Here is a 22394-nt window from a genome sequence, read left to right on the forward strand (position 1 = left end):
GGCCAGCACTCAGGCTTCTCACTCACCCAGAGCTCCTTCCTTGGCTGGACCCGGGAACTGGGTGTCGCCAGGCAGCCCCTCCGGGGCCACACAGGGCAGCCCTTGTGGGACAGGCCGAGAACCAGGGCCTCCGGGCCAGAGCCACCGCCCCCAGCCACGTTTTGTAGTTGTCAGTCAGTCACTCGGCCCACGGACGTGGATTATGTGCCTCAGGCAGTGTGTCAAACCCTGAGATACAGCAACACTCGAGACAGCCGTGGTCCTCCGTCTCGAGGACTCTGCATTCCCTGGGGAGAGAGCGACACAGGCAGAGGTGTTTCCCCAGGCGAGGACGGAGCAGTTTGCTCGGGCCTCGTCGGCCAGAGAGGGGAGTTTGTGTTTTATTCGAAGCCCACGAGGAATCCTCTGGACGCTTTCAGGCAGGGGATAGCACGGCTCGTTGACACTCTCCAGGGTGGTTTAGCGGGGTGGTGAGACCAGGGTGGAAGGAGGGAGACCTGGGATGCCACCGCTGTAATCCAGGCCGGAGAGGAGGGGAGCTGGACCCGGCGGCCACCTGAGGGGAGGGGGCGGGGAGCTGGATCTGCAGGCAGAGCTGAGGACCACACCTGCTAAGGGCTTAGAGGCGGGGAGCAGGGAACGGGGGGCTCCAGGATGACAGAAGCCACCGTGAGCTGTGTTGCCATTGGCCGAGATGGGGAAGGCTGAGGGCGGGGCCAGGCTTCGCTCGGTTCTGTTCTGTTCTGTTGTCACAGGAGGTCGGATCAGGGGTCCAGCAAGGGCCCTGTTAGGCTTGTCATGGCTTTGGACATCTGGGTCAGCCGTTGACATCTCAGCCTGAGGACAGTGGAGCAAGCGGGCCTAGAGGGCTTAGCGGCATTGGCAAATAGGTGGCAGTTAAAGCCGTGGGACAGGGCGACATCTCCCGAGATCGGAGCCCAAGAGGAGCGCAGGCCTCGTGGACCTGGGCCCCACAGGGGCGCGGCGGCCAGGGCACTGTGCTCCCAAGGCTGCTTTACAGGAGGTTGTGCCCACAGAACGCAAACATGTTTGCCAACCACATGTCTGGTAAGGGTCTAGTATCTGCGACACACAAAGAACTCTCAGAACTCAACGGTAGAAAGACAACCCCGTGTAAAAGTGGGCAAGGGATTTGAATAGACACTGCTCCAGAAAGGATGTACCAACGGACGACGGCAAGCACGTGGAAAGGTGCTCAGCGTCCTTAGGGAAACGCGAGTCAAAGCCGCGATAAGGTGCCATGTCACACCCACCAGGATGGCTATCATTTTAAAAAATGGAAAACGGGAAGTGTTGGCAAGGACACGGAGACATCGGAACCCTCGTATTTTGCCGATGGGAACGTGGAATGGTGCCACCACCGTGGGAAGCAGTGTGACAGTGCCTCCAGAAGTGAAACGTGGAATCCCCTTATGACCCGATGATGCCGCGCCTAGGTACCCACCCGAGAGAGTTTAAACATGTTCACTGAAAAGCTCGTACGTGACGTTCACAGCAGCGTGTGTCCTAACAGCTAAGGAGGGGGAGGCCACCCAAATGTCCCGCAGCTGGTGGACGGGTAGACAAAACGTGGTCTATCCGTACGATAGAATATTATTCAGGCATAAGAACGAATGACGTGTGCTCCGCCGTGGGAGAACCTTGAAGACGCCATGGGGCGTCAGAGAAGCCAGACGCGGAGGACGCGCGCTGTATGGCCCCAGTGGTATGAAAGGTCCAGAACAGGCACGTTCGTAGAGTCAGAAAGTAAACTAATGGTTGCCGGGGGCTGGGGGAGGGGAGAATTGGGATTGACTGATAATGGGCACGGGGCGTCTCTTTGGGGTGGTGGGAAACGTTCTGGAATTGGATCTTGGTGATGTTCACACCACCTCGTGAATGTGCCAAGAACCACTGACCCGTCCTCCTTAAGGTGGTGAATTTTATGTAACGTGAGTCGTATCTCAATGAATGAAGACAGAGGTGGCACGTGCAGAGGCTGGGGCTTGTCCCACAGCCCGAGCAGGCCACACACGTGGCTCTGAGTCCAGTTCTGAGCCAACGTGAAGCCCCTGATAGACTGCGGTCCCCCAGACAAGGGTGACAGGGTGGGGAGCTAGCCAGAACCTGTGTCAGGAAGGAGCGGTTCCGGAAGCTGAAGCTGCTCTGCTGAGGCCACACTGGGGGCTCCCTTGGACGCAGCTTGTTGTCACTCTCCAGTGTGGCAGGGACCTTACCGTCCCCTGGGGCACATTCACACCTGTGATTCCCCGAAGCCCTTGCAGCGGCTTTGTCCAACGGTTGTTAACGTTCACTGGTGGTGTGTGTGTGCCAGGCACCGAGCCGAGTCCTTCACTGCATTATTTCCTTTAGTTCCCCACACAACTTAAGGTGCCTGTTATCCCCGTTTTGTGAAGAAGGAGACCAAGGCCCAAAAGGGGTGAGTGACGTGCCCAAGGTCACGCAGCAAGTTACTCACCAAATCTTACACCCCAGCTGGTGTGACCAGCTGGTGTAGGGCAAGAGTTAGAACCCGTGGGCAGCGGTCCCAGGGAGACATCGCAGAGACAGCGTAAAGAGAGTGGTCCTCAGTCGGACCAGGCAGCAACCTCCAGGCCCAACCCGGGGGGCTCAGGGTCAGAGCAGGGCTACAGTGGGGGACCGTGTGTCTTCTGCATACGGCTGACCTGCTTAAGAGTCAGGCCCCCCAGAGAAGGCCCAGCTGATGCCCAGACCAGGAAGCGGAGAGGTCCCGGGAGGCCCCGTCATACCTCCCCCCTGCCTCTGCCAGCACCTCTGACAGCTCAGGGAATGTTCTGGATCTGGCAGAACCCAGGCCTCAAAGCTCTGAGACCCGTGTGTATTTTACCCGAAATCTAATCCATCTGGTTCTCATTTATTTACACTTAACTCATCAAATGCAATTTTGCAAGAGCCGCTCGATGGCCAAGAGGCTTTTGTGCCTAAGCCTCCCTTCTGACAGGGGCCAGGGGAGGGTTGGGGCCTCAGCCCTCAGGGACCAGGAGGGAGCTCTCAGGGGTGGAGGTCAAGTTCGGTTCCTACGATGGGCCGGGGCCTCTGCCTCTGTCCTCGGACCCTCGGTGGGACCTGTGGTGCCGGGGCCAGGCACGGGGTCTGACACATAGTAGGCCCTTGGCAGCCACGAGAACACGGGTGGGGCCCGGGCAGAACACAGAGTCTCTGTTTCGAATCGTGAAATGTTCGTGGGAAACACAAAGCAAGCAAAGCTGGGTCCAGAAGTAATTTTTAGTTATTATAAATAACTGCAAACCTGGATTCTTGGTCCAAAGGAGGACAAACAGCCAGCTATTAATAAAAATAAACAGACCTCATGGGCAAACCGCAGCCCTGCCTGCAGAGGCCTTTCGGAACCAGCTCAGCCTACAGCCTGTGGGCGTCGGCTAGAGAGCAGCCGTCCGTCGCAGCCCGTGAGCCCGTCGCAGACGCAGCACTCTCGTGCTCGGGACCGGCGGGCCCACCGAGCAGACACTGGCCGGAGAGCCAGCTGAGGGCTGTCTCCCCCCCGACCCCAGCACCCAGACCTCCCGTCAGGCGCTACGGTGTAAGGTGGGGGCACCTGACCCCAGAGACCCCGCTCGGACTCCGTCTTTGGTGCCGAGGTGCCCTGGCCTCTTCCGACTAGAACTGGTCACGGTGGCCGCTGGGATTGGGAGGGGAGGCCGGGGGCCCGGAGGCCTAGGGGAAGCACACAGACTGTGCCTCCAGGCAGGAGTCGAGGCCCGACCCAGGGCTGTGGCACAGTAGTGGAGGCAAAACAGATGGGCAGGGTGGTGAGGAAGTCGGCATCCTTGGTGACTGCTCGGGTGGTGGGAGGGACAGAAGGGGGCTGCTCAGGCCAGGGGAGGTGGGCGGGGGTAGGGCAGGGCTGGAGTGAAGCCCCTCTTGGCACCCTGGTCTGCCTCCCGCCTTCGGTCCTCCCTCAGCCGTTGGCTGGACGAGTGAGTGCTCACCGTACCCCCAGACGCTGGGCCTCAGGCTGGGGAGCAGCCTGCACAGAGCGGCGGCCCCATGTCTTATCCCAGAATGCACTGGGATGGTCTGTTTCTGAGGGTGTCCCTCAGCCCCGCCGGCCAAGGGCCCCCTGCCGCCGTGGCCAGCCGCGGCTCAGTGTCCCCTCCCCTCCCAGCACCCTTCGCCTGCTGCCCCCACCCCAGCCCAAAAGAGTCAGGGGCTCTACCAGTCCCAGTGGCACAGAGGTGTGTTTGTGTGTTAAGGCTGGGGGCTGGGGGGCGGGAATGGAAGGGTGCCGCGGGCTGGGGCCTTCCAGAGAGTGACCCGGCCGGGGCAGGTAGCCCCTGACAGAGGGCCACCCGAGACCCTCGCAGCACTGCGGCTGCTGGGGTCGTTCCTGCATAGTATAGTTATCAGCTCTTCCATTGCCAGTTAAGAGAGTTTCCCACTAGGAGCCTCAGGTCTGCCCCCAAACCCACAGGGCCTCCTGTCTGCTTTATCGCAAAGTCCTCGTGCCAGGGCGCTCCCTGCCTTCTGGGAACATTCCACGGTGGCCGCAAAAGCAGATGAAGGACCATGAGCTGCCGGCAGGATTCAGAGGCAGAGCAGCCCCTGTATCCCACCCAGAGCCCACTCAGGCATCGTGCAGCCTGGATCGGAAACAGGCTTGCTCAGGGCCCTCACTGCACGCAACGGGCTCAGCCTCTGCCCAAGGCCATGGCGGTGGCGCTACTGTGGCTTGTCGGGCTGCGCAGACATCTTCCCCGAGGACTGTCCCCTCCCCCGGCAGCACCGGTGAGAACGGGGGCCAGGGGGCCCCGGACAGAGCCGGGGTTTGTGAGGGCCCTTGGGGTCTCCTTGATGGGGGGTGTGTAGGCTGCACAGCTTCCAGAACTCCTCCTCTGCCCCAGTGGTCGCGGGCCCTTCCCCATCTGTGCCCTGCCACGCCTCGGGTCACAGACCTCCCTGCCGCCCTCGGCCCGGCCCTCCACGAAGCCTCCCGCCTCTGCTCAGGTCCAGTACGGCAGCAGCTGGGTTCACTTTGGTGCCCTGGTGGCCCTTGGGGAGCGTGGCACGTAGCAGGCGCCCAGTGTTTGTGGAGGGAACTGATGAACGAAAGCCTGTTGGGTGGTTCTCAAAGGCAAGAACTTCCATCTGGACAAGGAGAGAGAGGGCATCCCAGGAGGAGGTGGGTGTGATCACAGGAAGGCAAGCGTGAACAGGGGGCTGTTCAGAGAACAGCGGAGGTAAGTGCAGCTGCGGGGAGCCCCGAACGAGCCCCCTCCGTGTGCCCAGAAGGAACCGGGACAGCACGCCGCTCCGGGGGACTGGCCTTTGTGGGTCGGGAGCTCCCCATCGGTGGCGAGTGCAGACACACGTGTGCCATTCGGTTCTTCCTGCGGACACTTGAGCACCTGCTCGGTCTGACCGTCAGCGGAGCGCAGGGATATAAAGACTCAGGGCTCTCTTCAGCCCAGAACAGAGACAGGATGACCGAGCCCGAGGTCCGGGGCAGAGCAAGCCTGGGCACAGGGGACGAGCGCAGTCTTCCGGGCGCCGGGAAGACTTCAGAGAGGAGGAGCGTCGGAGACATGAGCGTGTAAGGTCGGGGGTGGTGTGTTAAGCAGAACTACTCGGGGAACCGGCTCTCGTCGCCGTGATTGGGCTTGAGGCGTCCTCGTCGAGAGAAACCAGATCGCAGGAGAGCGGGGAAAGGCCAGAGCCAGAATTCCCAGATGTAGGCTCCCTCCTTGCCCTGCAGGACCTCTCATGACAGAGTTTTCTAAGTCCTGAGGGGGCCAAGGAACGATGTGTGCTGGGCTTGCCCCCATCAGGAGGGCCCGGGGGCCTAGTGTCTCCCGTAGTGCTGTGCTAGGCCTGGCCAGGGCCTCCAGGTGAACCCAGTCTGCCCGAGGCCGGTGGGTGGCCAACCCACGGCCCCAGCTCCTCCAGCTGGTCCCTCTTCAGACTTGACTGTGAGCCCCGCGTGGAGGGCTGAGCCACGGGGGTGTGAGGGGCATGAGGTGGGCATCAGGCCCCCGATCCAGCCCTTAGAGAAGCTGGTGACGACCGCAGGCTCCCCAAAGGGATTGTGAGGCTGTGGTTTCCTGCCCAGCTCCAGGGAGGCCTGTGTTGGGACCACAGTGGAAAAAGGGCGCAGAGGGGGCCGCCCCCTTCCCTCCCTGCTTAATCTTGGGGCTTTGTCATTTGGGAGCGGGGAAAAGAAATGTTTACACGGCCTTGCATTTGTTTCAAATTATTCATCAGTGTTTGAGAGTCATTGTTCCCTGCTAGTGTAAACAGCGCTGTCCCAAGGCACAGCCACTCTGCCAGCTCCCTGAACTTCTGTAGATGCGTGCAGATTTAACTGCCCTCGGGTTCCTGGCTTCCAGTGAAGGGAGATGGGCCGGGCCAGGCGGGGGGCTCCAGGGAGCTCGTTCACGGTGGGGTCAAAGCAGCGCTTTCTCGCCACCAGTGCAGCATTTGAGGGCCTGTATCTGGTTTGTTTTACCAACTGAACCTTCACTAGGGCTGGAGAAGCCAAGGTACAGAGCAAAGAAGCTGAGAACCATGGGAAGAACAGCAAAGCATGTGATTTGAAGGAGGTCTGGACCGAGTCCCAGAAGCGGGTTTCGCTGTGAGACGTGTGCCAGCACCGGGGTGCAAGTGCCTCAGTGGCGTGTCTTTGGGACAGAGACGGGACTAACCCCACGTACGCTGGGACAGGCCCCGTGTTACCCACGGCGTTGCGTTTGCATCTGGGGTTCCCAAACACATTCAAGGTGGCACCCCGCTCAGGCTCATGTTAAGAGTAGCTGGCTCTTCGTAGCATTGGTCTTGACACACTTTCTGGCATGGCCAGCTGAGCGGCGGGGCAAAGCCACGTGCTCAGGAGGTGAACGGCGGGTCTAAGTCCTGCCTCTGCTCTGAGCAGCCGTGTGACTTTGCTTAAGTTACTTTGGCTCTCTGCGCCTCAGTGCCCTCACCTGTAGAGTGGAGGCCATAACACAGCCTGTCGCTCAGGGTTGCCGCAGGGGTGGAGCGCGGGGATATTTGTGAGGCCCCGTGCCTGACGCATAAGGAGCCCTCGAGGAATGTCAGCTTCGCATCGTTATCGGTAGGATGAACAGGACTCGGTCCCTGGCTTAGAGCTGCTCAGGGTCTAGTGCAGGCGAGGGACAGACCCCCAGAGGCAGCCACCCCTGGAGGGGAGGTGCCCCCCGCAAAGGGGGCACTGGCAGTGGCCCTTTAGGGAGCCATCAGTAAGTAAGACTCCGTTGAGTGGAGAAAGGTTTTCAGAATAATCCCTCTGTGTCATTTCCAGCTCCCCCGGGACCCCACTGTGTCTCCTCTCAGCAAGAGCCACCTTCCCCACTTCAGCTGTAACTGCTGGTGGCTTTTAGAGTTCAGAGTCCTGCCTCCCTCCGGGCTGCCACACAGCTGACATTTGAGCTTGCTAGAGAATAATGGCCTGCCTCAGCATCGGCCGCAGAGGCAGCCATGTGGTCTCCTGGGTGGTGAAGCGACCTGTTGTCCCTAAGCCTCAGTAGGACCCAGCTGACCCAGCTCCAGGGCTCAGTCCTCTCCTGGTTCAGTGCAGGTCAGTCTTCTTGGTTCTTTACATGTCCACATCCCTCTGGTTGCAGTACTGGGAGATGGCTGTGTGAAGGACAACTGTATTAAAAGCTTACGGCCAAAGTGTGTGTGTGTGTGTGTGTGTGTGTGTGTGTGTGTGTGTGTGTTGGGGGCCAGGGGATTGGCTAGAAGCGGCTGGTAGCTCACCTTGCCTTTGTGGTTTCATACATTTGCCTGTTAAAATGACGATACAGACACGGCGCGTTAAGGTTTAAGAAGCCCATCTTTCGTTACACAAACTGACAGTGTTAGGGGTTATGACTTTGGTAATTGAAACATGCTGTTCTGTTCAAGTCCAGAACTCCATAAAGGCTCTTTTCAGCCAATAGCAGCCTTTGTGCCAGCAGCCTCTGGTCAACGCCGAGTGTCAGCCCTGAGGTCTCTCTCTCCTAGAGAGCAGGAAAGACCGCTTAGAGGCCTTCTGCGGCCGTCTTGGTGGCCAGAGGTCAGGGCCTTTTAAAAAATTCCCCATTCTTAGACGTTTGAAATCCATTTGTGAGGCAGAAAGCAGGCTGCAGGGTCTCGTGTTACTGGTTGTAACTCTGAGGTAGGCTTGGAGACGGAGGGGACGGGAGAATTTGCTTGGCGAGGCTCCGTGGGTTGGGGAAGGGCAGTGCAGGCTGCAGTCTTCCCGGAGAGGGAGAGTCCAACAGGATCAGTGAGACCACGGTTTGGGAGTCGGACTATCAGGTGGGGCCCGGGACAGGTGACTTGGCCCCTCTGGGCCTCGGTCTCCTCATCTAGCAAATGGGCTAATACCCGGATCTGATCTACAGGGCTGCCGTGAGGATGAAAGGAGTTAGTACGGGTCGGATACTTAGAGGAGCGCCGGTCGCGTAGGTTACCGACAGGCAGCTGGCCTTACAAGCATCGTAACTACCTCCATGGAGCAACTCCGCGGAGTATCTTGGTAGCCCTGTGCAGTGTCTCTGCGGAGCACCTGGCCCCCCTGCGGGGTGTAGCCGCGGGGTCCCCCTGTGGAGCGCCACCAGAGTGCTGCCGTGTGCTGGGAAGCTGGTCGCGTCTCACTTCCGGCCCCAGGTGCGATTTCTCCCCTCCCCCTCTCCGTCTCTCCTTGCAGATGTGGACGAGTGTCAGGACAACAACGGTGGCTGCCAGCAGATCTGCGTCAATGCCATGGGCAGCTACGAGTGTCAGTGCCACAGTGGCTTTTTCCTCAGCGACAACCAGCATACCTGCATCCACCGCTCCAACGGTGAGTGCGGCCCGTGCTGACCAGGCACCCGCCCCCGCCCCCGCCCCCGCCCCGCAGAATCCGGCGGCCCCTGGAAACCCCCTTCTCCACATCTTGACTCCGGGGGCCTCAGGGTCAAGGCGGGGGGCGGGGGGCGGTTTGGTGGTGGCCTGAATGGCTGTTTTGTGCTCCTGGTGTCGGTTCTGCGCGGAGCTCCTCCCGGCTCCCGCCCACCGCCCGCTACACCGGGACTGCTGGTGTTCCTGGTGTTTTTATGTGGAGGCGAGGTGGGGCCACAAATGGGCAGATGTGACCAGAGAAGCTGTTTTCCTTTCTGGGCTGAAGGCCGGCTGTGGCCAGGAAGAGTGGGGCCCCATTCTCCATGGTCCCCTTCCCCGAGGTGGGCTGGAGGCCTGAGCAGGCCGAGTGCCAATTTCCTGGTCTCTGAAACGTTCACCGGGTCACCAGCCAGCAGAGGGTCCCTGTGGTCGGGAGCCTGCCTCCCTCTGGTTGTTGGGTGGGATGGCAGGCCGGCCCGGGGCAGTATAGAGGGACTGGGGAGCACTGGCCAGCCAGAGTAACCTGGAGACAGCCCCAGGCTGGGAGAGAGCCTGGCCTCCAGCCAAGCCTGGCAGTGAAGGTCCACAGTATCAGAGGAGGGGTGGTCAGAGTTTGGGCCCAGAGAAGCGGGACTGTGAGGTAGGACAGCTGGCCAGAAGGCAGGACCCACATGCGTAGAGGAGAGGGGCTTTTAGGTAGAGGGAACAGCATTTGCAAAGGCACAGAGGCATATCTTGCTTAAGATAATGGCAAGGTCTGGAATCTCGGGGCAGGCTGTGTGCTGCAATGGAGTGGGCTGAGGGCAGGGGCGGGGACCAGCGCTCCTGGGGCCCGGCCATCGTGTGCGGTCAAGAGAGTAGATGGGGAAGGAGGCCAGGACAGCCGCCTGGCCCCGGCCTGAGCCCCTCCCCCATCGCTGACCCCTGACACGTCGGAGATACCGGAGGGGCCTCGAGGGGCCCCTATGAGGGCCCAGCCCGGGGTCCGTGGCACCAGCAGGAGACCAGGGAGTGGCTCACACTGAAACGTGGGGACAGAAGGGCAGGCCCCGGGCTCCGGCTCAGCCTGCCGGGCACGACTCCGGTGCTGCTGTTCCCTGGCGGTGAGGCGAGAACCTCAGCCTCCTTGTCCACAGCGTGGAGATGTGGTGGTGCCCCGCCAGGCTCTCCGGAAGGGGGGACGGGACCCTGCGTGTGCAGTGTTCTGCGTGCACTAAAGCTACAGGGGCTGCAAGGCGAGGCTGGGGGACGCTGGGTGTGCTTGTTATTTGGAAGCAATTCCTGAGAAAGAAAAGGAAACAGTTAAAAGTACAAAGCCCGGGATAGGGAAGCAGAGCCGTTTCACTGGATGCCTTCGATGCTCCGTGCTTGTTCAGGCGATTTCCTCAAGGACGCGATAAGTCCGGCGGTCCCCACTCTGCCGTGTCCCCAGAAGGACGTGGGCGCCAAGCTCTGCGTGCCCTGGTGCCCGCTGCCGCTGTGTCGTGCGGACTTCCCCGGGAGCCTGCGGCCGGGGCTGTGGGGCTGCAGGGCTGCGCGGTCCAGCTGTCCCAGATGAGGACCGGGGGCCCAACCCGAGCTTTATAGGAAGCAGATTTATGGGGAAGCGAGTGCAAGTTGGTGGTGAGGAGGGAGTTCCTGCTTTCCTCGCGGAGGGGGGGTTTACAGGGTGACGGCTCTGAGCAAGCCGTGAAGTCCCCGAGGCCGGGGTGGCCGAGCCTCTTTTCCAGCCAGGCGGTATTGCCCTGTTCCTTTGAAGAGCAGCTTTCCCGCGAGCGGGGTCCAGGTGAAGCTGTGAGGCCCCTGGTTGAAAGGAGGATGCGTGGGGGGCGCCTGGGGGGCGCAGTCGGTTAAGCGTCCGACTTCAGCCAGGTCACGATCTCGCAGTCCGTGAGTTCGAGCCCTGCGTCAGGCTCTGGGCTGACGGCTCGGAGCCTGGAGCCTGTTTCCCATTCTGTGTCTCCCTCTCTCTCTGCCCCTCCCCCGTTCATGCTCTGTCTCTCTCTGTCCCAAAAATAAATTTAAAAAAAAACGTTGAAAAAAAAAAAAAAAAAAAAAGGAGGATGCGTGGGAAGGGGGGGCCGACGCGAGGCTGGATACAAGACCCCGGCCGCTGGATACAAGACCCCGGCCGCGTTCTGTCGGTAACCGGGACCCGGTTTGGCCCGGAGGCACTCGTCTGGCTAAGGATGTCACCGGACAAACCTCAGCAGCAGCCGGAGGAGTAGGGTCAGGGGACACATTAACGTGGAGAGCGGCCGGCTGGCTGCCGAGGGGTCATGTGCTTACTCTCTGAGCGAGGCCCTCACAGCAACCCGGTGAGGCGGGGATGTTATGACCCTGGGACAGCGGAGGAAGCCAAAGCAGTCAAGTTAGGAGACTCGCCCGAGGTCACACCAGAGGGAAAGGGCGGAGTCGGGATCCCAGCGCACGTCTTGAGCTGTGACGTGATGAGGCCGGTCAGGAAAGAAAGAAGGTGGCAGAACAGACAGAAGTAGGCGGGCTTCCTCTTTGCGGAAGCCACACGTGAGCTGAAACAGAATGGCCAAGAGCCGCCGCGGGAAGAGTTGGGGGAAGCGTGCCAGGCAGCACGTCCGCAAAGGCCCTGAGGCAGGAATGGACCAGACTCGGGCAAAAGGCAAAACGAAGGCGAGGGCTGTGGAGCACAGTGAGCCAAGGGGAGAGGAGCCCGGGAGGAGGGGAGCCTGGCAGGGCCCGGACCCTGTGAGGCCGCCAGGGCATGGGCGGGAGTTTAGAGGCTGTGCAGAGAGGGCAGCTGTGGGAAGCTGGCTGGGCAGAGGTGGGAAACGTGCTGGAGGGGAGAGTGGAGGACTTCCAGGGCCTCTCAGATACTTCAGGGGCTGGGCCTCAAATCAAGCGTGCAGCAGAGCCTTGAGCCCACGCGCCTCACCTTTCCCAAAGGCCCTGGGGTGACCGGATCCTGACGCCAGGACTTGAGATTTAGCCAGAGTGCAGATTTGGGGGCCTCAAGCCCAGTCTTTGTTAACCAGCACCAACCAGCACGTTGGTGAAAGAAGTCCCTTCTCTTATTACGATTTTTGTGTCAACCTCCCAAGTTTTAAATCTGGGGAACGAGTCCATCCAAAAAGCAGCAGACAACTTCCGGGATACCTCCCGGGGGGCGAGTGGCAGCATTTCCAGGGCTCCCACAGGCCGTGTGGAAGGTCTGAAGAAGACAGGCCAAGTGCACAGCACGTCTGCTGACCGCTCGTTAATGCCAGTGGCCGGAGACGGGCGCAGGTGACCCGGCAGGTTGCCTCCCTCCTGAGCCTCCGTCGGTTGTGACAACTGCCCGCCACGAGTGCATGCCGACCACAGTGATGCTTGTTGGAGCATCACTCAAAACTCAGAGTGTGTCGGGGTGCAGAGACCCAGCTTGTTTTGCACCTAAATGCCCCCTGATCCCTGTTCCTCCCGGGAGGGCCCATGTGCCCAGGGCCATTTGGCAAATCAGACTCCTCGTGTCACCTGACTTCTCCTAATGCCTGTCGGCGCCTTGGAGCCTGCCCCGAGCAGGGAGGAGAGCACGAGGTCTGGTTTTGATTAGAGGGGCCTGGATGCACGCACAAGGTCAGCCAGGGTCGGTCTGTGCTCCTGGCCGAGAAACGAGCGCCTGGGACTCAGCCCTTCTGAGTGGCCCCGCTTCCTAGGCACCGGTGCAAACCCTGGCCGGAGGTATGTGGATCTGGCCGGGCCGGGGTTGGGAGTTTTAGGCTTTCAGCTCTTCTCCGTGGCCCCTGCACAGCCACTCCTGCCTGCCTGGGTCTCCTCCTCTGTAAATCGGGACCGGTGATCCCTCCCAGGCAAGTGAGGGATCCGTTAGGGAAACCCCGTGAAGCAGTCGAGCGCAGCGCCTGCCCTAGGGGAGGCCACTTGCAGGCAGCTTCTCTAGGTGTTTAGAACCCAGGCTCGATGTGAGGAACCCAGGCTCTGTCCCGGCACTGGGCGGGGGGTGATGAAGAGCTGTTGGGATCTGGGGCCCATCTCCTTCTCCTCGGTGCTTCCAGGTGCTGGTTCTGGTGCCATCACAGCCCACGTTCACCCCCACTCAGCCCCTGGCCCAGCAAGCGGTAACAGCCTGGGGGCAGCCGGTCCAGGCCAGTCCCAGCCTCCACCGCCCCCTTTGTGGTCACGCGTCCTGGGAGCCCAGAGCGGATGGGCCATGGGCCACCGAGGAGCCGGCACCTTCTAGCTCTCCCCCTCTCCCACGCCTGCCCTTTTTGCCTAAATCTACGTCACGTCTGTGTTCCACGAAGGTGTTTCCTCCTGGATGAACTTGTCTCTTCCCTCCTGGTGAAGAATTCTTTCCTTCGGTCTGAGTAGAACGGGTTTAGGAGAAGAAGGTGTTCAGGAAGGCGTAGGTCTAACCAGCTGTGTGATGGCAGGCCACCGTTTCATTCGTTCGTGTTGCCCGGTGTCTGTCTGGTCCTCAGGATCCCAGTGTGAGCGAAAGCAGACATGGTCCCCTGTGAAGCGTTCGGTCTAGAAGAAAGACTGAATGCTAAATAAGGGTTGGAGTTGCTGTAGAATAACGAGCTGAGAAAAAAACGTTCTGGAGGGAAGGATCTGGAGCTCCTAGGGGTCTAGCGTTCGGGTCTGAGCAGGGGAGGTGGTGAAGAAAATGGTTTCACCAGCCTGGTGGAGGATTGCCCCCTTCCCGGCACTGGTCCTCGGCTGCCACGGGTGCTGACACGGTGGGCTGGAGAAGTCCACGCCCTTCTAAGCAGGAAGCCGTCCTGCACGCCTGCACCCTGAAACCTCGCCAGACCTTCGCGGTCTCATCTCTGGCGGTGGCGGTAGGCACCAGGGTCAAGAGAAGCGTCACGTTGTCCCCACAGTTGTGGGAAACAGCCACAGGCTCGCGAGGGGGCTTGAGGGGCTGCACATGTTACAGCCCAACCCAGAGGGCCCTTAGACACCCAAGGAGACCTGTCATCCCTGTGTCAGACCGCGATTAAGAGCACGGGTTCTGGGGCCTGGCTGCCTAGATCAGAATCCCAGCTCCAGCAGTCATGATCCACGTGACCTTGAGCAAGTCCCTCAACTCCTCCGTGCCCGGTCCATAAAATGGGGATAGCACAGTACCTGCTTCATAGGGTGGGAAAGATACCGCAAAGATCACTTGATAAACGTGGGTTCCGATTACGGTAATTGGTCACAGATGAGGAAACGGGCCCGGAGAGGACGGGGCCTCACCCCAGGCCCACAGCAAGCCTGGGCAGAGCAGGTGCACCCTGGGCAAGGCTCTGCCGATGTGTGCTGGGTACTGGCTGAAGCCTGAGCTTCAGCTGAGGGTGGAGGGGAGATAGGGAGTAAGTCCTCATCCTCAAGAGACCCCCCCTTCCCAGGGGCGAACCGCTCGCCCTCACGTCTGGATTTATCCGCACACAGGACAGCACGTGCCAACGCCTGGGGCCCGTCGAGATGACTGGCTTCACTCGTTCGGCCGGCACAGGCTCGCCAGCATCCACCCTCTGTTCCGCCTAGGGCTGCGGAGGTCACACCAGCCCCCTATCCTGCTGCTGAGGTTTGAGCCGCGTGCCGAGCCCCTGCCGGGCACGGGCAGTCGGGAACCCCGGCATGAAGAGGTCAGCGGGTGTCGGTCACACACAGTGTTCCCAGGCCTGGGGTGCCCCACCCACCATCGGCTGACTGTCGCTCCTTCCCAGTCCTCAGTGAGAACACCCACCCGCTCTCTCTCTGCAGCCCGGCCTGAGCCGACCCCAGGGAGAATTCTGCCCCCTCTGTGCTCCAGCGACGGCCCGTCTCCCCCCCCCCCCCCCCCCCCCGTCTCTGGCTGGCTACTCAAAACTGTCTTCTACCTGGTGCCTGTGCCCCTGCAGCTTGGGAGCTCCACGTGGGCAGGGACTGTATTCGCTCCAGCCCTGTGTCCTGTGCCAACATCGGGCCCTTTGGAAAGGACAAGGGGAGAAAAGAGAATGATGCTCCCTGGGCCCCCAGGCCCTCTTCAGCCTCGGGTTGTGCGGGCAGATTCCTGGTCAGTGCGAGCTAGGGAATGGTGTGGCCTGGGCCAGGCACTGAGCCCAGTGAGAGGGACCCGGAGGCTCTGTGAGGCCGCCGGGGAGAGGCTGGGCTGCCGCATGGCTGAGCGCACGGAAGCCGGGCCGTGCTGCCCCCTTTCCCCGCGTCCGATGCCCCAGAACAGGCCACAGGGCAGCTGAGCATCTGTGCCCCTGGGAGGCTGAGCCCCCTGCAGAGCCAGGCTGGCACTGTCCCGGCAGCGGCATCACAGGTTTCCCGTGCACATTTACCGTTCCCTTTAACGCCCTCTGAGCCTGTTTAAATGCACATGTAAACACGGGTGGGAAACCCCATTGCCCTCCCACCACCGGCGTTCCCTGTGGCACTTTCTCACAGAGCTCAAGACTTGGCGTCAGGGGTGACTCTGGTTCCAGCGAGAATCAGACGTGGGGCCTGGAACAGGGAAGCTTGGCTTCCTTTGTGTTAAATGACGAACGATAGCACGAGCTGCATTTACTGTATGCCTACCACACGCCGGACGTTTTCACACACTCGCACATCGCATCCTTGCCATGACCCCATTTTCCAGATTCAGAAGCTGAGGCACAGGGAGGTTAGGGAACCTGCCCAAGGTTGCGTAGCCACTGCTCTGCTGGTCTGGCCCCTAAGCCCAGGCAGACTACGTGGAGGGTTCTGACAAGGCTTGGACCCCTGTGCCTAGTCCGCCCAGTGGGGGTGAGACCCAGGACACCTCCTCGGCGTTCCCCAGACATGAGCGTTCCCTACGCCACACATGCCTCATTGAGCGCCAAGAGTTTCAAACACGCTTTGTGGTGGAAATTTCCCGAAATGGCACACCCATTTCCCTCTCCTCTTCGGGGAAACAACCTGAGTCAGCCTGGCCTCTTTTCATAAAACCTTTATGGACTTCAGTTACCAAGACAGCCACTCCCCTTAAGGGCCACAGAATGCTCGTTAGTGTTTGTCCCCGTGCCGAATGTCCCCAGACACCCGAGCCGGAAATAGCCCTTCCCTTTTGACTTTGCTGCCGTCAGCCGATCCGTGCTGCTGCCTCACGGCGGGTTTGCTGTAAAGACTGTGGTGGGGGCTCCACGTGCACACGCAGGTGGGACGCTGGGGACTCCCGACCGGTTGGTGACGTGCCTGGGCTCTGCCCCAGCCGTTTGCCCCGTGGGAACATTCTCACGCATTTGCCAGGTCACAGCCCGACTCTGGGTGACTGCGTTATGCAAAGATGGCCTCGATTGAGTTAAAAATTATTTTGCTCATTAGATCTCTACAGGAAAGCCTGTCAGAATCTGTTCCTTTTTCCTGTAGGCTTATGAGGGTACATACCCAAGCGTAACTGGAGACAAGACGATAGGATTTTTTTAACTTTCCATTTTGAAATAATTACAGATTCATAAAGTGCAAAAAAAAAAAAAAAAAAAACCAGTGAAGAGAGGTCCCGTGTACACGTCACCCAGTTTTCCCCCACGGCCACATCTCCCGTCACTGGAGAACAGCATCTACACGGGGAAGCTGACAGCCGTACTGTGTATGCGTACGGCTCTCGGCCATCCCATTTCATGTCGATTTCGCGTAACCGCCTCAGCGATCAGGAACTGACATCGTGGGGGCACCTCGCTGGCCCAGTCACTGGAGCCTGCGACTCTTGCTCTCGGCGTAGTGAGTTCAAGCCCCACGTTGAGTGTGGAGATTACTTAAATGAGTCAATAAATCTTAGAATTATCACTCAATAGCTGAACGTCCTGCCAGGCACGCTGCGCCCTCTCCGCCTCTCTCCACGGGGGGCTGTATGAGTTAGTATCTACGCCCGCTCGCTTCGAGAGCAAAAGAGGCATGGTTAAGTACGACAGGGCAGCAGCTACAAACTGGGACTGTCCTGGGCACAGCCAGGCATACGGTCACCCTAATATTTCCTCGTGTGACTCATTGGACCTTTCAAAGTAGGTACCAGCTACCCCCACACGCAGATGCGCCCAGGGTCACGTGGCTGGGGGGGTGGGGCGCCGAGCCAGCACCCAGGTGGTCTGGCTGCGGATCCGGACCACCGCTGTTGAAAGGAACCACCACGACCCCGTGGATCACCTCTTCTCCTAGGCATGGAAATTGGGTTCTAAAGAGAGGAGGGACTCTCTCGTCCAGCGTGCTTGCCAACCTGGCCTGGGGTTGTGGTGCCCAAGCCTGCACCCTGGGTGTGGCATGGCGTGGCATGGCGTGGCATCCTGGGTGGTCAGCGTGGGCCCGGAGCAGCAGTGCTGAGGGGCTCGGCCAAAGGGAACTCAGTTCTGTCTGGGGGCTGGGAGCCTGGGGGAGGTGGAGCGGGCGGAGGAAGTCCCTCAAAGTGGGTGGCCCCTGAGGGAGCCAGCTGGTAGTGAGTAGGGCAGGTGGCGGGCAGAGGGGCCCCTGGGAGATTGCGGGGCAGTGGGGGTTGCGGTGGGAAGGGAAGGGTGAGAGGCTGCTGGGACCATCTGCGTCTGGGCCTGGGTTGAAAGTAATGGGTCAGAAGCAGCTAACCTTGAAAAACAACTCGAAGTGGGCCGTGGAGACAGGCAGAAACCCGAGACACAGGGGGCCCACCTCATCCCTTCATGGGCCTGAGTTCTGGAATAATCTGGAGCGGGGAGGGCCCTCAGACACCACCCCCTGGCGCCATCGGACTGGGCCTGGCAGGTTGCAGTGACGACAGGTCACGTCTGTACCGTGCAGGGAAGGGGTCTCCGATTTGAGCCCCTCCGACGTGCATGATGCTTCTCATATGTGGTTGCTTTTGATTTGGTTTCCAACCTAGCCTAGACTCCGGGTCTCTGGCCGCTCCCACCCCCTCCCCCACCCCCCGCACTCTTCTCTTCCCCGTGGGTCACCCAACTGCCCTTCGTTGCCTGGCCCTTCACACAGGCTGGCGTGGCCTCGCGTCTGGCCAGGGGTCCTCTGTACAAAAGATGTCAGCTCTGCTCTGGTTGGCCAGGAGAGCCTGTGTCCCAGCAGCCCCTCTTGCCTGTTGGAGAGAGTGCATCCCAGACCCTGAAACCAGACCCAAAGCGGATGCGAGTGAGAGGGTCAAGGCACTGTGCTCGGTGGGACTTTGGACTTTGCTGTGAATGTTGCAGGGCACCCTGTCGGTCCTGGGGGGCGGAGGCAGGGTCCACACTTCGGGACGGTCACTAAGCACCTTGGGGTGGGCAGTGAGATAAAGCAGTTTTCCGGCAAGTGATGCTGGCGGGCGTCAGGGTCTAGAACTCACATGTGGGTAGTGTGGGCGGAGAGGAGGGTAGCCGAGGGGAAGAAGACAGAAGGGCAGCCGAGGGGAAGGTGACAAGAGGAAGGGAAGGTGACAGAACAGCGGTCAAGGAGGTGACAGGTGGCCGAGGGAAGGTGAGAGGCAGGGCAGATGGGACTTTCTGCAGAGCCCCGCCCCCTCAGGTCTGCACTTTGGGGAGCCTGTTGCCCGAGTCACGTGGGTGCAGGGTATCTCAGCGGCAGCCGCCTCCGGACGAGACAGGGCCTGGCTTCCAGCCACCCAAGGAGCCCGGGAGGGGAGCCCACAGGCTCCACGCAGGACCAGTCCACCGCTGCTTCCCATGAGGCTGAACGTGCTCAGCACCCTGACCCGGGGAGAGGCTGGGGGCCAGTGCAAGTGGCCACCCCCGTCGCCTGGTCAGCCCCGGCCTGGCCCCGGCCTGGAGCCTCAGCAACTCTCTGGGCGTTGACGGATGTGAGGGAAATCTCCAGAATCTAGGGCTTCATCGGGGTTTAGGGGCCTGGGATACTCAAGTGGAGTTTCTGGTCTCCCTGCACGTGTTCTGGGGGCTTGGGGACGGCGTATTGCCATCGATGTCACCGAGTGACCTTGTGACCGGGCATGGGAAGGGTCTGGGTTCCCCCGTCCTGCTTGGGGGGCAGTGCTCAGAGCCCCACCTTTGAGCCGGGGCGTGAACTCCCAGGACGCACAGACGGCAGGGGAGGCAGACAGGAAGGTGAGGGCTGTGGGTCGGGGTGCCAGCAAGGCGCGGGGGGGAGGGGGGACTAGGCTCCGGCACAGGGGTCCTGGGCTGTGGGGGAGTGCCAGCAGGCCCACTCACTCAGTCAGCAGAGAAGACCGAGTGCTCCACTTCAGATGAAGTCCCTCCAGCCAGCACGCAGACTCCAGCCCTGCAGGCCACACCCCCCCCAGTCAGCCACAGCAAGAAGCCTCTGTCCTCGGGACCCTTGTCCTCGGGATCTGAGCCCGCTGCTAAAGCCCACACCACTCAGGCACTGACTGGGGAACTCCCCAGCAAGAGCCACTGGGGGGTTTTCGGGTACAGGGCCCTGGGTTTGGGCCAGAGCAGAGGGCCGCCTGCCGAGACCCCAGGAGCAGCCTCTCTGTCAGTCCCTGCGCTCGTCCTAGACCCTCCTTCCGCGTTCCTCCAAGGCCGGTCCTTGGCCCTCCTCTGGACTTTGTCTTCTACCCTGCCCTTCCTGCTCTGACTTGGCCTTCACCTTGGCCGGCAGTCAGACTGGACTCCGTCCCCAGCACCTTCTCTGCGAGCAGGTGTCCTCCCTTGCTAGGCTCATCCCCACCCCTCTGTTGCTCAGCTCACGCTCCCCATCACTCTGACACTTGCATCCACTCTGGGAGGTACTTTGGGTGAGTGCTGTCATCCCCACTCCTGGAGGGAGAACTGAGCCGGGCCACCCCAAGAGACGGTCCTCAGGACGAGGAGGGGCCGACCTTCTAATGCTACAGCCATTTCCCTTCTCCTGCTCCATCTACTTCCAGATTCCAGTAAACAAGCCTGTGGACAGACCCACAGTCCCTTCTGAGCTACCCCAGCCACAAAGCACAGCTTAGGATCTTATCAGTGTGCCTGGCTGGCGGGCTCCCCTGGGCTCCCAAGATGTGGTTCCCCTGGCCCAAGGCCAGGCCTTGACCCAGGGGGCTCCAGCGTGGCTCCTACAGGGCCAGGGACATCTCCTGCCCTGTGCCGGAGCTTTCCATCATCAGCTGTGGGTGCTGGGACCCCGCAGGTGTATGGGCTGGGAAGTATCTGTTGTAAATGAGGGGAAACGGCCTGGCCACACTAGCGGATCCCACCCTGGCCTCAGGGCTACCCCTGCCAGCTCTCCCCGGGGTGAACCAGCCGGGCCGAGAGCACAGGGCAGGGCTTGTGCACAGGTTCCCCTCGATCCCCCTGCCTGCTGCAGGCCAGGTGGGCGGGAGAATAAACAGCTCTCGCATTTAGCGGGAAGATTTACGGTGCCGCCGGAGGGGACCCGTCCCAGCCCTGTGCAGTCCGGAACGGCCCCGGAGGCGGGCACGATAAATCCAGCCCATTATTTTTTACGAGCCTCCCACCCCATAAACAACTCCTCTGGCTGGTGAGCCCAGCTTCACGCCCTTCTCCTGGCCTGGCCTCCAGCCAGCCCTGGCCGGGCACCGGGACCCCAGCACTTACTTTGTGGCGCTGGCGGTGGGGATCTCCCTGTGCTGCAGCGCCTCAGGCCGCCCAGAGAGGACCGTGCAGGGCAGACGGTGGACCCAGCCCGAGAGGCACCAAGCCCTGGCCCCCTTGGCGGCCACAAGTCCCGTGGCCTCAGTTTCTGTTCCGTGAAGTGGGGCAGACATCGGTATCCGTTGATACTCACGAATTAATATTTACGAGGCCTGCTCTGGACACAGTGTGCCTAGGCACCGCTGTGTGCCCAGCCCCGTGCCTGTGCTTTGCCACGAGTGATCAGATCCCGAGAACAGTCTTGTGCCGCTAAGTCCCTCTTGCAGGCGAGGAAGTGGACCTTGAGAACCAGAGAGATTTGTCCATGGAGCCCTCCTATGTGTGTCCTTTACCCAATACGGGCCTCGGAGGGTGCTCTTTTTCTGCCTCAAATGCCATTCCCCAGCCCCTCGCTTCCTGGAGAACTCGTCGTCCTCCTTCAGAACCCGGCTCGCTTTCACCTCCTCTGTGAAGCCACCTCTGACTCTTGCCAGACACGTCTTCCTCTCCGTGTGTGCCACAAGGTTCTGAGCGGCTCAGCTCGCTCGCGCGCTCTCTCTCTCTCTCTCTCTCGCTCCCTCTCTCTCTCAGGAGACCCGTGTGTGAGCTCCTAGAAAGGGCACAGACATGTTTCTTACGCCGAACCCAGTGCGGGGAGCAGAGGAGACGTGCCGAGTGGCAGTGAAACGGGATGGGATTGACCTCGTGGGGGGAACAAAGGTCTGAATCGTGTGTGGCCTCGGTGGCAGGTCCCTCCCGTGGGCAGGATGCGCGGCACCCGGCGAGGACTTGCCCCGCGCGTGGAGCCGGGCCGTGGTTCGGCTGGGGGCCGCGGCTGCCGGTCTCGCCTGGGCTGGCTCCCCGGCTGCGTTCGGCGTGCAGTCGGCCGAGGCCCCTCCAGCGGGAGAGCCCAAGTTTGCCAGAGGCTCGGAGACTCTCCCCTGCCACGGCCACCTCCTCACCTCTCTGCCTACGCTGATTCTTCATCGGGGCACCTTTCCTCCCTGCTGCCCCAACCCTGCCCTGTTCCTCCCGGCGCCCTCCCCCCTCCCCCCTCGTGCACCCAAACATGTATCCGGGGAAGCCACAGCTAGGCCGTCTAAGTTAGAATCAACGGTGAGAATCTGCGTTAAGTTCCCACAAGTGGTTATACCTGCCTTTGATATGAGCTCGCGGGAAAGGGAGACGTACTCAACATTTGTTGAGTGCCTACTGTGTACCTAGCCCTTTATACCCTTTACTTCCCAGAGGACGCTTGGCAGGGACAGCCGCCACCACAGGGCACAAAGCAGGGGATGGGGGTGCCGGGAGGGACCGCAGCACCGCTGGTTTGGGACGGAGCCACACAAAGTGTCTCTGTCTCTCGAGCCTCCGCTCTGAACTGCGCCGCGGCAGGCCTCGGAGGAGAAGCGCCAGGGGCCGGGGGGCTGCTCTGTGTCCTCAGAGGACCTCCTGCTAGCGTGTCCCCCAGCGTTCTTACCGGCTCCCCCTCCCAGGGGCCCCAGGGCTGCTGTGGCAACACTGTGGGGGCCGGGCACCCCCCCCCCCCAGGTCCCCTCCGTCTAGTCGCCTGTCGAGAGAGAAACGATTTGTTCCCTGGTCACGGCCAGGCCCGTGGTCTGGGGGCTGTGAGCTGACTGTCCCCCATGGCTTCCTCTAGGGAGGGATATGGTTGTCAGATGAAAGAGAGGACGCTGTTGCCACTTGGGTTTCAGGTAAGCAACGAATACTTTGTTAGTGTAGGTATGACCCACGTGCCGTCTGGGACATACTGATACCTGGAAGTGTCTGTTGTTTTTCTGAAATCCACACGTAACTGGGCATCCTCTGTGTCTGTCAGGCACGTGTGTAAATCTGGCAGCCCTGGGAGGAGGAGAAGGACACCCCAGACCTCAGGCCTCTCGAGCCTGGGCGGAGCGAAAAGCCTGCCGGGCCTCAGACGGGCTTGGACGTGCTCGTGCTGACGCCTAGTGGTCAGCAGGGGAACTTCAGGGGGTCGGAAGGGGAGGG

The 22394-nt window shown here is 60.9% G+C and overlaps 1 protein-coding gene across 2 annotated transcripts in view; it reads left to right on the plus strand.

Annotated features, from left to right (window-relative positions):
* Positions 1-22394, plus strand: part of SCUBE1 (signal peptide, CUB domain and EGF like domain containing 1) — a 130633-nt gene that overhangs the window by 41317 nt on the left and 66922 nt on the right. For both annotated transcript variants that reach the window (XM_058741094.1, XM_058741095.1), the window contains exon 4: positions 8711-8845. In XM_058741094.1, coding sequence (XP_058597077.1) covers positions 8711-8845 — 135 coding nt within the window. The remainder of the gene's footprint in view (positions 1-8710; positions 8846-22394) is intronic.

Source organism: Neofelis nebulosa, chromosome 8 (assembly GCF_028018385.1).
Source record: "Neofelis nebulosa isolate mNeoNeb1 chromosome 8, mNeoNeb1.pri, whole genome shotgun sequence".
Taxonomy (NCBI): Eukaryota; Metazoa; Chordata; class Mammalia; order Carnivora; family Felidae; genus Neofelis; species Neofelis nebulosa.